This window comes from Schistosoma mansoni, chromosome W (assembly GCF_000237925.1).
Source record: "Schistosoma mansoni strain Puerto Rico chromosome W, complete genome".
In the NCBI taxonomy this organism is placed as follows: Eukaryota; Metazoa; Platyhelminthes; class Trematoda; order Strigeidida; family Schistosomatidae; genus Schistosoma; species Schistosoma mansoni.
This window is the reverse complement of record NC_031502.1, coordinates 15,907,672-15,919,826: the sequence shown is the minus strand read 5'-3', so window position 1 is coordinate 15,919,826 and position 12,155 is coordinate 15,907,672. Positions and strand designations below refer to the sequence as shown.

Below are 12,155 nucleotides of genomic sequence, written 5' to 3'. Positions count from 1 at the left end.
CAAAGCTATGTATGTTGGCCTAACATTGACGAGCACATCGAAGATTAAGTGCGTGTATGCAAAAAATATACTACAGTTTCTAAATGTCTACGTAAAGAAAAATTCCATTCCTGGTCATCTCCAGAAGAACCTTGGTAGCGCGTACACATTGATTTTGCTGACTCATACCAAGGTACCTGTTTCCTCATTTGCATCGACGCTTATTTAAAATAGCCCGAGATTTCGCCCATGAACAAAGTCACTTCTCAAAACATTATTATGAAATTACTACAATTGTTTTGCTGTTTTGGAGTCCCAGATGTTTTTGTGTTGAATAATGGCACGCAGTTTACTTCTTCAGTCTTCCCACTGTTTTTTAGCAAGTTTGGAGTTGAATATGTCTGTTCAGCTCCACACCATCCACAATCGAATTTTCAGGCCACAATCTTTGTGGACACCTTCAAAAGAGTACTACTGAAGGCGAATGAGGAAGGGGATATATAGGAAATTCTTGATGGCTTTCTATTGGTCGACAGAAAAACTCCATATCCATCAACAGAAAATCAAGTGTCTCCATCAGAAATCATGTTATGAAGGAAAATTAAAACTGTCCTCAATGCTACTAAACAAAATAACAAGGTATTGGAAGAAGAAACCAAAAGATAGAGACTCAATTCAATCTCCATGAGGGGCTAAAACGTTGAATATTTCAAAAGAACGGGAAGTATACGTTCGCGATTTCCGATACTCACCTCCTCAGTGGACCCGTGAACTAATACTTGAGAGACGAAGGAGAACAATGTATGTGGTGGGAGTTGAAAATAAAAAGTGGATACGTCATGACGGCTCTATACTGGAATATCCTGGCACTTCACAGGAAACTGAGAAACTGGGCTCAGTGTGAAAACGTTTCTGAAACAGTTTCGATATGGGAAGTCCAGCGACCCAGAAACCCTAAGAACCAGGACAGAATCCCATGAGAATATCATTACGGAAACGCAAAAGATCAGACTTTCTCCTGACTGATCCGAAAAGGTGAACATACAACGTTTCCTGGGGGAGATTTTTAACTAGTTACTAGTCGTTTTTTATTTATTCCAGTCAATCAGTTTGGATACGTTTTGTAAGGATCACAACGCTAGTCACTTTCCCTTACATATGAACTCAGATAAATGGCAGTTATAAATTTCTTTCTAAAAGAGGAAGAAGATGTGAATAGAGGAATAAAGAGGCCATGATGAACAACAGAAGCTATTTTTGAGGATATTATTTCACTTAATTCAAAGTCTGTAAAATACCGACAATTAGTTTTGTTCCAAGACTATTTCATGAACCATAAGCTTTCATTTGATGTATGATTCACTGCCATACCGTTTTATAATTCAAAGCTGTTGTAATTTAAACGTAACTTTTTGTACTCCATTTTTCTGCTCTAACGGTTAGTTTGGACATAATTGTATTTTTCTAGATGTTTGTGCATTGTTTTTGTGTTAGACATCCGCTTTTTTCGTGTCTTTTCACATTAATCGAAATCAGAGATGAATCGAGTAGTGTTCCAGTTGACTGGTCCCCCTTTCTCGCTAGTCAACCAATCACGTAATAGAATAATTTTTGTTTTTGTCCCCAAGGTCGTCAGTCTCATTTCGAACTCGCGCATTACTAGCCTCAAAACTGAACCAGTTGGCCTATCGTGTCAATGATTTTACGTTGATCAAGACAAGCTCTCTTCTGTATATTATTGGGGATCAGAGGTTGGACTTGTCATTTTTGCATTCAGAGTTAGAGCTTAAATTGACGGATCGCTAATGCTCCAGAAATCCATCGGTTTTTTGACTCGATTTCCCTTTGACCCAATTCTTTTGACTGTGTAGATTACTTTAAAGGAAGACCCCTTTGGAGCAACATGCCCAGAATTGATCAGGTGCTAATGTATCAAGCTAATAATAGCTTTGCACTCCCCTTTTAAAAGCCACGCCGGGTAATGTTCTGAGACCTATTTGAAACGTGGTCACTTTATGGGGCCAATGTAACCTCCAACACAAGAGCAAGTAAATTTATGGATACTCATCGATGTGGCCCGAAGCGGAAGTTTATCCTTGACACATCCGTCAATGATAGGCCGGCTTGAGATGACAATACGAACCTTAGCTGAATAGGTTTTATTCTGGGATTTCGAAATCCGTTTATTCAAGATTTTGGCAGCCGTATCCCCTTTAAAATTGATATTCTTAAAAAGCATTTTGTTTTAAATTGCCGGTGCTTTCAGGATGTAGACTTGGTGTCAAGTTCTTATTTACGAATCTGGGTGGATAGCCGTTTCTGATGAGTATTAGTTGAAGATGAAGTAGTTTGCCGTCTATTGCGTCATGAGAACGTATTCTTCTAGTCCTCGAGGATAACTAGTGAATTAATTTTCTCTTTCTACTCAGTATGGTCCAGCTATAGAAAATCGTATACTGACAGTCTCAGGTCAGTTTCTATATACGGTTTTTGTAAAGAACCATCTGGCCTTCCTTTCAACAGGACATCAATGAAAATTTTCTCGTTCGCCTTCGCTTCAAATGTGATTTTTGTAACCTAAGGACAAAATATGGATTTTGACACACCAAGTACATTGATTAAAACGTTTATTTTTCCCAAAAGATTTCTATTAACACCCATTAACTCTTAACTAGTGAATGAATTGTAATGTAGTAACTTTTAACCGACTAAAGCGACTGAGGTCTCAAAAAAGTAATTAGTGAATATATAAAATTGTATATTGGATGTCACGAGAAATCAGTGATAAGGAAAAAAGTCTTATCATATTCCAGTTCATTTATGAGCAACAGGTCTGTGACAAAAAAAATAAAATATACTTGTAAATTATCTAAGTATACAATTATGTGGTGCTATTTATGCTCGTTGAGATCAGGTACTATTTCACCAATATGTAGCTCATTATTGAATAAAAAGACACTTTCGCTTAATACAAAGAACGCTTTCGAATTGGTTGATTTACTCTTACCCTTTCAAAATGAAAGAGTAAATCGTTAGAAAAAGAAAAGAAACAATGGTTTTCTTACATACAGAAAATCTTATATGATAATAAGTGACAGAGGTGCGGTAAATCTCTCACTAGCTCTAAGATTTTATCTAGTTTTCAAGCATAAATTATTGGCTAGCTAAAAACAGAAGGCACAACGAAATCTTGTAGGTGATTGTTAAGATTCATTGTCAAGAGAATTTCAGGACTATTACGACTGAAGTTTTGAATGCAAAGCCATAGTACAACTTAGAATTAAGTAGCTTAGTGAAAAGGACAACTTTGCATCTGAAGAACATTTTGTTTTAAAACTGATCCGCTTTGACATGTGATTATGTATAATGAAATCAATATAACAGGAATTATTTAATTTCCTAAAACTATAAAATGTACTTATAAATAAATCACGATGTTAATTAAAAGAACTTTGTATCTAAAGTACATTTTGTATTTTAATTAACATCACATTTTTCGAATTGATCTAAACAGAGTTACCTTGGAATAAAAAAATGGTCATGTGCTAATGAACATATGAATTAAATAATTAATAACCAATAAAATTTATGTTATCTAATACCTTTCATAATTACATTTCAATAAATAAAACAGATCAACAATTAAATTCACTTAGTATTGTTTGTTTGAATCTTCCTATCGATTTGTTAGGACTTCAACTGGTCAGTCTCTAATTGGCATATGTGCATACTGTGCGTATTGCCTCGATATAGCCTAAATTCACAAGCGTGGTAAGCAAAGATGGATAGTGGCTAGCAGTGGAATCCAGGACGCGCGTTTCGTCCTATTTGCAGTCCTAAACATCAATGGGAAGATTCAAAGAAGTAATATTAAGTGAATTTAAACTTCACCACATTGCACAAGCAAGTGGCTATCAGGACTCAGTAGCTAAATGGATTACGCGATGGTGTTTGAAGTGAAAAGTTCTGGGTTCAAGTCCCAGAGTGAACATCAACTCTGAGATACAGGTACATCCAGCTGATGAGTCCCAAATAGGACGAAACGCGCGTTCTGGATTCCACTGCTAGCCACTATCCATCTTTGCTTACAGATCAACAATTAGTTATAATAGTTCTGTTATGAAATGATTACTGAAACGAAATCCTGTAACCTATTTCGAGACATAAGTGATAAAACTTGATTGATCACGCTTTGATGCATTCGGCCGACATCAATCACATTTACATTTCTACTTTACTAAGAGAATAAACGTTTCCAGTTCTTAATAATAAGCTTGTAGACATTTTCTGATAGTTTTAGTATTCATGTTCTCATGACTATTTAACGTAGATCAACTAGCTACATCACATCAGCAACCGTCCAGCAATTTACGAGTACCGTAGTTTATGCTCTGACTAGTGTACATCGGTTGATCAACCTAATCTGATCAAACAAGACGATAAATTGCGAATAAAGCTCTACTATCAAATTTATAGGCTTTTAAAATTATTTGCTTTTTCTTCAGGACAATGTAAATGTCTATTAATAAGAAATTCTTATTGGATGTTTGAAAGACAGTAGTTTATAATTAAATCACCATATACCACTAAATTTGTTCATCGTTTACGTTGATCTACTCGAATAATCGTAGAGCCAAATGCGGGCATAGCAACTCTATTATGTTTACCATTCGTTGCTTTAAACAAATAATTATCAGAAACATTAATTGGCTTTTTTCTCTAACAAGAGAACAAGTAAACTGTATAGTCAGGTTTTTAATATTTTTAAAAGGAATATAATAGAATCAAACAATAGAAATTATTTTTAATTCAATGAATAACCAATGACTGATCAGTATACAGGGAAAAACGAAAAGAATGTAAGTTAATCCCCAAATTTTATTCAATTATCTACTATACTCTTAAGTCAACTAATGTCCTACTGAAGTTGGAAATCTGTTGAATATTTTCTTAAAGATTTATTTAGCTGATTTATCTAATTTATCAACAATGAGTTTTAATTGTTCAACCATAGATAACTGACGTTTAGTTCGATAGTGTATTGAGAGGATTGAAAAAAATAACTTTTTCTATTTGGAAAATGTAAAACAACATGACATTTCTTTACCATTAGGAATCTTTTAGAACTCATCATGGAATAGTCGTTCTATGATTGATCACATACGAAATCCTCACAGCAGTAGTTTATGAAAGTAATTTTCAAATTTAACTATTTTGGTAATACTCTGGATGCGAAAAATAGTGTGATAAGAAAATTCTTTATTAGAAATCTTTTTTTCTGAATGCCAATTCAAAATAAGATTACTCCAATAATACACATGTAAGATTTTCAATTTACCCACTGACTTATTTGCAAGAAATGAAGACGCAAATATCATCTGATTTATAACTCGTCAATCAGATGTAAGTGTACCGCTTTAAGATTAAAAGCTAACAATTAATATCTCAGTCACCACGAAGCTATCCAATGATCTATTGAGTTGAAAATAAAACCGCAGGTGCTGATTATTATCAAATATCTTCTTATATAGCTTCAGCAATCTATAATGTAATTCGAAATTGAAGTTTCAAGAACATTTTCTCAGAAAGTTAAATCAAACCCTGACCAATAGCATGCGCCTGTCAGCTTTTCTCACTTATCATTTGGTCTTTGTCTGATTAAACTAGCATATTACCTTTCCTTCCTGAAAAAATATATCCGGCCATTTGCATTCAGCATTAGGGACTGAGTTGAAGGGACATCAATAATGAATAAGTTATTCTTGCCTATCAAATGATGATCATGACATAGTTAACAAACGAGTGTTACAGTTTTCAAGTGTTTTACTTATTTCTTTCTAACGAGTACCATTGGATTATATTCTTAATATTTCTTTTAAGAGTTGATTTGATAATATCGTTCCTCATCATTGTCAAGGTTATGAGTTCGCTTAGAATTTGAAATGTATAACATAGAGTTGAAGTTTTCAAACAGTCTTAAGCAATTCTATCCAATTTTAACGTTAACGCTACAATGTAAAATTTGATGAATTATTTTTATCTTCCTTTCCAAAGTACATTTTTCCATACATTTTACGTTCAACTTCTCTAATTTAAACTCCATTTATTTTAGTCAGACGTCATAGACGCAAGCTATTTTTCACCAGGACAGAGACCTCACTCAGTTGAAATAATGGGGACTTTAGATTTAGATGAATCGTTCATTGATCCTTTTCTGGAACTAGCTCCGTTTTCTGCACGCTCTGAAAAAACTTATGATGAAGGACGTCCAAAAGTAGAACAGAGACAGATAATTGGGAATTTACCGATACCTATAGACAATTTAAAAGCTCATCTACCATTTTTAGCCACTCATTTACAAGAGGCTTTAGCTGAATCAGGAAATCCGAATCAAGTAAGTCATTAGATTAAAATACAAACATAGCCCTCTGATTAACAAACTTTCTCGTGAAATTTCGTACACGTTAGATGTTTCCGTCATTAAAACTAATGGTTTGGAAAATATACTTTTACAAACTTTGTACACTTAACTGTTAAATCATCATAAATCATATATCTGATAACTTACCGTAATAGTGAATAATTCAAGAGACCTGTTTATTAATTACGCTTCTTCAGAATAGCCCTCTCCATTGAGCTCAGCTGTAAATAAACTTGTAGTTACATATGTCCTAATAACACTAAAATATTCACTGTTTATTCGGACAACTAGCGTTATTTGGAGTAGAATTACTTATCGAACTTCTTTAAAAATTGGGATAACAATTGACGTTAAGAAATGAATACTTTCAATTCAAGTGGCATGTTTGTAGAATGATCAATAATAATAATAAATCTCAGCTCGGATCATGGAAACCTAGGTTAGTAAGCGGAAGATTTTTGTCACAAATTAAACGAGATTTTCAGCTTACATGCCCCACATAAATCTAATATAAAGTACAGAAATTCATTAGTTGATATAAATTTGCCAAGCAAATAAATAAGTTGTGAATAGAAAACTATTTCATTATTCTTCAAGCACTCACAATCATAAACCTTAGCTTAAATAAGTAGAATAGCATAATAATTTCTAATTTGCTTTCCCAATGCAACGCTAAATAACCTAATCTACTTTTCTGTATCTGCAAAAAGAGAAGTCATTGTTATACACGTCTGAAGCAAATGAGACTTCATTCACAGACATAACGATTAAATAGCTCGATAATAGTCAAAAGTTTATGATGAATTTAACATGAAACATTAAACGACGGATAAACTCTTTAGTGTTGTAGTGACAGAATAAACATAATGTTGTACATCCATACTATTATAAAGTTTACAGAAAATAAGATTTCCCTGAGAAAATAGTGATGGAAGTAAACAAAATTTAGTCAAAAAGTTATTCGACGAAAATATCTAATTATAACATTTTATTACTCCATGATCTCAAAGATCATTGACAGTTCTGGTTAACAGTAGGTATTGGCTTCTATATATAAAGTAGAACTGCGTGATCTGTACGATTTATATCGTTTTCAGAAAAAAATTTCTATAGATACCATTCATAATCACAAAAGTCCGATCGTCCGAACTGAAGTAATCCTAATGCTTTTTCCGCCATTCTGGTCTGACATTCTCCAGGTAAATAGTGAGAACCATCAAAATAACAAATAAATCAAAAAACAAACCAATTTAGCAAGCCAAAATAATTGTGTCATGTTAAGAATTTCTTGTTAAATATGAATACAAGTCATTTATTGTGAACTACAATCACGTTCCAGGATATGATTTGATGTGGTATGTGTGTTATTCGTCAGTGAACATGTGAAGTCGGTATTTGTTTTGAAGCACCAGATCGAGTTTCATGAACCAAGGCGATTGACACAATGACTAACTTGACTGTGCTAATTTACTTTGGCCTCCTATGTCTAATGATGAGAAATAAAATCAATCCAAATTTATGTCTGGTTGTCTTTACTAATCGTTTCTCTAAGGTTGTGTTAGACTAAATGATGGAATTTTATTTCCATCTCTGAGATTTTGGTCAATATGATTTAAGTCTACTTAAATCTTTATCCTCAGCTCTCTGTATTCTCATCAGTTTTCAATCAAATCTAAATGGAATTTTAATAAAAGTTATGTGATTTTTTTAACAGACTCTTTAGACATGTCTGCTTAAGTAGTTCTAAATTTATTTAGCTATTTCAAGTGTGTGAACTCTATAATAATTACACATGTTGTAATTACAAGTCCCATATTAAATTACGTTAGTGATCCAATCATTTTTATGATAATCTAAATTGCTATATTCAATCTTTCTATTAAGTATGAACAAGGGTAACAAAAAGCAGTGACCAGAATAGCACTCTTGATAGGTCACAATGCAACTAAACAATTACATAAATACACCGTGATTTCACAAAGGTACTCTATTCCGTTTGTCGGTTCACCTTTGTTAATTATCCTTAACAGTACAATTGATAAATAATGTCCGATACTAAACTTTAGAAAACTATGATTAAAACTTTCTTGAATAACAAAGTACACGAAACTACAGTTATAGGTTTTCTTTTTAAATGCATTCAAATATAATGGGGTGGATCACATCCATTTCCTAAGAATTCACCTCTGTTGTTGTGTTGGCAGATAGAAGTAATCAATCAATCATTGACAAATAAGTACTTCACACAATTAAGAATCGGTCTTTATTTCCATATCGTGTGTTCAGAAATTGGAAGAGTAGACCAACTAAACAGAACCAAAGAATATTTAATATCATTTACATCTCCCATTACGGCAGTAGGAGGATTATAAATGAATTATCGTTCAAAAAGTTCGGAAAAAGATGGATTTTGTCAGATTCTTCACTGAATAATAGCACGTTATCTGTGTACACTAAATCGAAATTCGGCTTCCAAATAGAAGATTAATCATTCAACCAATCATATTCAACTTGGAACCTGAGGTACATGTAAATCTGTTCAAGTCATCACATCAATTTAGCACAGCAAGATGAAATTATCATGTTGAACCACAAAGTAACAGAGGTTGTAACGTGTCAGTAATAGTAGAAACGGTTGGGTACGCAAATGTATGAGAATGTTTTAGGATACATAATCTAGAGTAAGACACTCTCACCACTTTGATCAATTCTGAGCCGTGTTACTCAATATCCCCAACTATTCATTACTAGAACTGCTTAGACTCCGACCTTCAGCCTATCTCTACACCAGACGACATCACCTGTCGAGGTGGACGGTGGATTGACAGAAGTAATACGTTTCTTAACAATTTCAATCGACTGAGACGGTAGGTATGTCTGCGTGTCCAGAACCCGAATAAGGGTCTCAAACCTACCTGGTTTCTCGAGTTTACATTTATAGACCCCTAGTTTAATGTTAAACTAATGTTTTGTACATTATATTAGTCAGACTTATTCCGCACTAGTTATCTCCTGTCCTTTCTTATAATCTGAGATGATCAGAGATTGATGTCAGTCAGATGAGCTTACACCCAGTTCACAGGTTCTAGCTAATAACTCAGTCAATACAACTGCCAAAACTGAACCACTATTCCTGAAGATCTTCGAGGTTAATTTATTAGGCTAAGGAAATCCCATATCTTGAAACATGCCTATGAAAAAGTTAATTAAGAATGGTTGACGTTGAAAGGTTTCACAAATACCACATTACGGCAAATTCAAGTCCAACCGGAAATATTCGAACAAAAATCCTTTACCAAGCTGATAAACGTATTTGAATTACCTTTCGATAATAAATAAAACTGTTGGTTTCCAGACTTAGGCCAATATGTACCAACACAATACGGCATTGATAGTTATGACCATTTTCCAGAGGTTGATCGATGCATCCTTCAGCCTCTAAATAGGCCAAGTCATGACTATTATGTATCAGTATTTTACACAACGTCTCTTTAAATATAATGAATTACTTAATGGGGGTTATAAGCGCTAATCTCACTAAACACGATTTTCTAATTAGAACTTTTAATGTGTTTTAATTACGCTGAAACAAGTGTGATGAAGGTAAATCAAAACAGTAATTCATATTCACCAGAAAAATAACAAAAACCCCAAAGTAGAGAAATTAATTATTATGAAGGCTAGTGTTATTTCCTGACATATGCAGATGAAATAAATATACAGAAAATAATATTTAAAATTGTCACCAATAGACTTCATCAAAGTAAGAATAACCTGAATCGATCAGCATGTTTGAGATAACTGTTGGCTCTTCATACATAGATGGAATTAGAGCTGAGTAATATGGTACTGGAGTTGTTAGACACCACAAGTTTGTTGTTAAAAAAGAAGTGTTTGGTTGACGCTGAATATCTGTATGTTTATCAGTACGATTCAATTTTGATGATTTTTTTGAGAGTTTTGTTCTTTTACAATCCATGTGTCTAGGTCGCTTTTTAATGGCTTTTTCTTCAAAGCGATTATTCAAAAGACGTATTATATACTCTAAACAACGAATGTTCCTACATATCTCTGATAAATTAGTTGAACTCGACGTCTGTGACTCGTAGTTTGATGATGACGAGTTCATTTGAGAAACTGCAGCATATTTTTTGAACTTTTTCATATTATCCACACGTTCATGATATTCATTTTCTTTTACTGGTTCATCAGCCTTCCTATAATTTTCATTACTCAAAACATCTTCACTATGGTCTTTAGGAAATGTAGAAGAACATAAACAGTTACATTTTAAGTTATCACTGTATTCCTGCTTTTTATCATTTCTTCGCCTGTTTTTACAAAGTGCATTTGAATCGAGAACGGTTTTTAAAGCCTCTAGACATTCAGAAGTTTTATTCGTCTTTTTACAATCTTGTTTAATATCCTTCGTTTCTCCCACATCCATAAGCAAATATTTTGCCAAGCGTAATAGCATTAAATTAAATTCAGTATCATCTACTTCACTGAGAGCTTCACTTTTAAGTAATTCATGATGAAGATACTGTTTAAGATTCTGTTGATCCAAAGAGTTGTTATCTATAACCTTTATAAGCCCTGGTTGTCTTGACTGAGAAAGAGGTTGTTCAGTTTCACTATCATAAGAAACTGTCCTGATGAAATCAGTAGAACTTTTTGGCGCCTTCCGAATATGGGATGGTGTTTCCAAATCTAATTTGGGTTGTAATTGGTTTAGTTCTAAAAATCTATCTGCTGATGTCGTTGAAATATCTTTTAAATGGTTTGCCGGAGAGGTAGAACGTCTTGTGATGGGTGCAGGCGTCTGTGTATTTTCAATTTGTATACCTGGTCCAGCGCTTAATACTGAAGTAGTGGGAAACTTGAGTTTAGGTTTTGTCTTTTTAGACTTTGCTACGAAGGATAAGGGACTCTTACTACTTGTATCATTTCTTGTAGAATAATGGAATTCAAGATTTTCATCACACTTAAATTGTTTCGGTTTTACTGTAGACAATTTTAATGAAGTGTTCTCGGTATTTTCAGCTTTAGGTTGACTGTTTTCAAATTTGTTTTGCCTCTCAGTTGATTTTAGTTTCATTTGTATCGAATTCTCAGCACTACCTTTCGAAGGAGATATTGTTTCTTCCTTATCTGTTTTTTTCAAAGCTCTTCCACTTTGTTTAGAGGCACGCTTTACTGCTTTTTTGGAGGCTTGTTTTTTCGCTTTTTTAGCAGCTTGTGTTGCTGCTTCCTTTGCAATCTCTTTAGCAGCTTGCTTACTCACCTGACGAGCAGCTGCACGTCCTCCAATTCGAAGACCACTCATACCCATTTTGGTAGCTAAATTAGCCATTGCTCACAACATTCTTGATACGTGTTTAACGTATTTGCAATGAATGATTGATTTGAAATATGGCCTTATTAGATTAAAAGTAATCAAACTTTTCAATAATCATATAAGCATCATGTGATTCATCGATCTGTTCGAATTATTTCATGTCTTTAGTTTTATACAGGATAAATTAAGTTCGGTTTTCCGACCAGATCTTTAAACAAATAATATTAATTGTAAGTGAGCTCATATTTCTGAAAAGAATAACATTTAATGAAAATTTATTATTTGCATTTTGATGCTGGATTGACTTCTTGATATTTTTCCTGAAAAGTAAATCTCAGCGTCCAATATTCAGTTGTAACGTGTGAATGCAAAGTAATGATCGAATAAATATGATCGTCACCGTGAATGAAGTAATGA

The 12,155-nt window shown here is 33.6% G+C and overlaps 2 protein-coding genes across 2 annotated transcripts in view; one reads left to right on the top strand and one right to left on the bottom strand.

Moving 5' to 3' along the window:
- Smp_171960 (putative short chain dehydrogenase) overlaps positions 1 to 8,076 on the top strand; it is a gene marked incomplete at both ends in the record, with an annotated part of 35,475 nt that extends 27,399 nt beyond the window's left edge. Inside the window, 2 exons of the mRNA XM_018788740.1 lie at positions 6,092 to 6,373; positions 8,041 to 8,076. Of these exons, the coding sequence (XP_018654253.1) occupies positions 6,092 to 6,373; positions 8,041 to 8,076 (318 nt within the window). The remainder of the gene's footprint in view (positions 1 to 6,091; positions 6,374 to 8,040) is intronic.
- Positions 8,077 to 10,142: 2,066 nt separating this feature from the next.
- On the bottom strand, positions 10,143 to 11,753 carry Smp_091210 (hypothetical protein; the record flags this gene model as incomplete). Its single annotated transcript, XM_018788739.1, has 1 exon — positions 10,143 to 11,753. The coding sequence occupies one exon, from the start codon at positions 11,751 to 11,753 to the stop codon at positions 10,143 to 10,145; it is 1,611 nt and encodes a 536-aa protein (XP_018654252.1).
- Between the last annotated feature and the right edge of the window lie 402 nt (positions 11,754 to 12,155).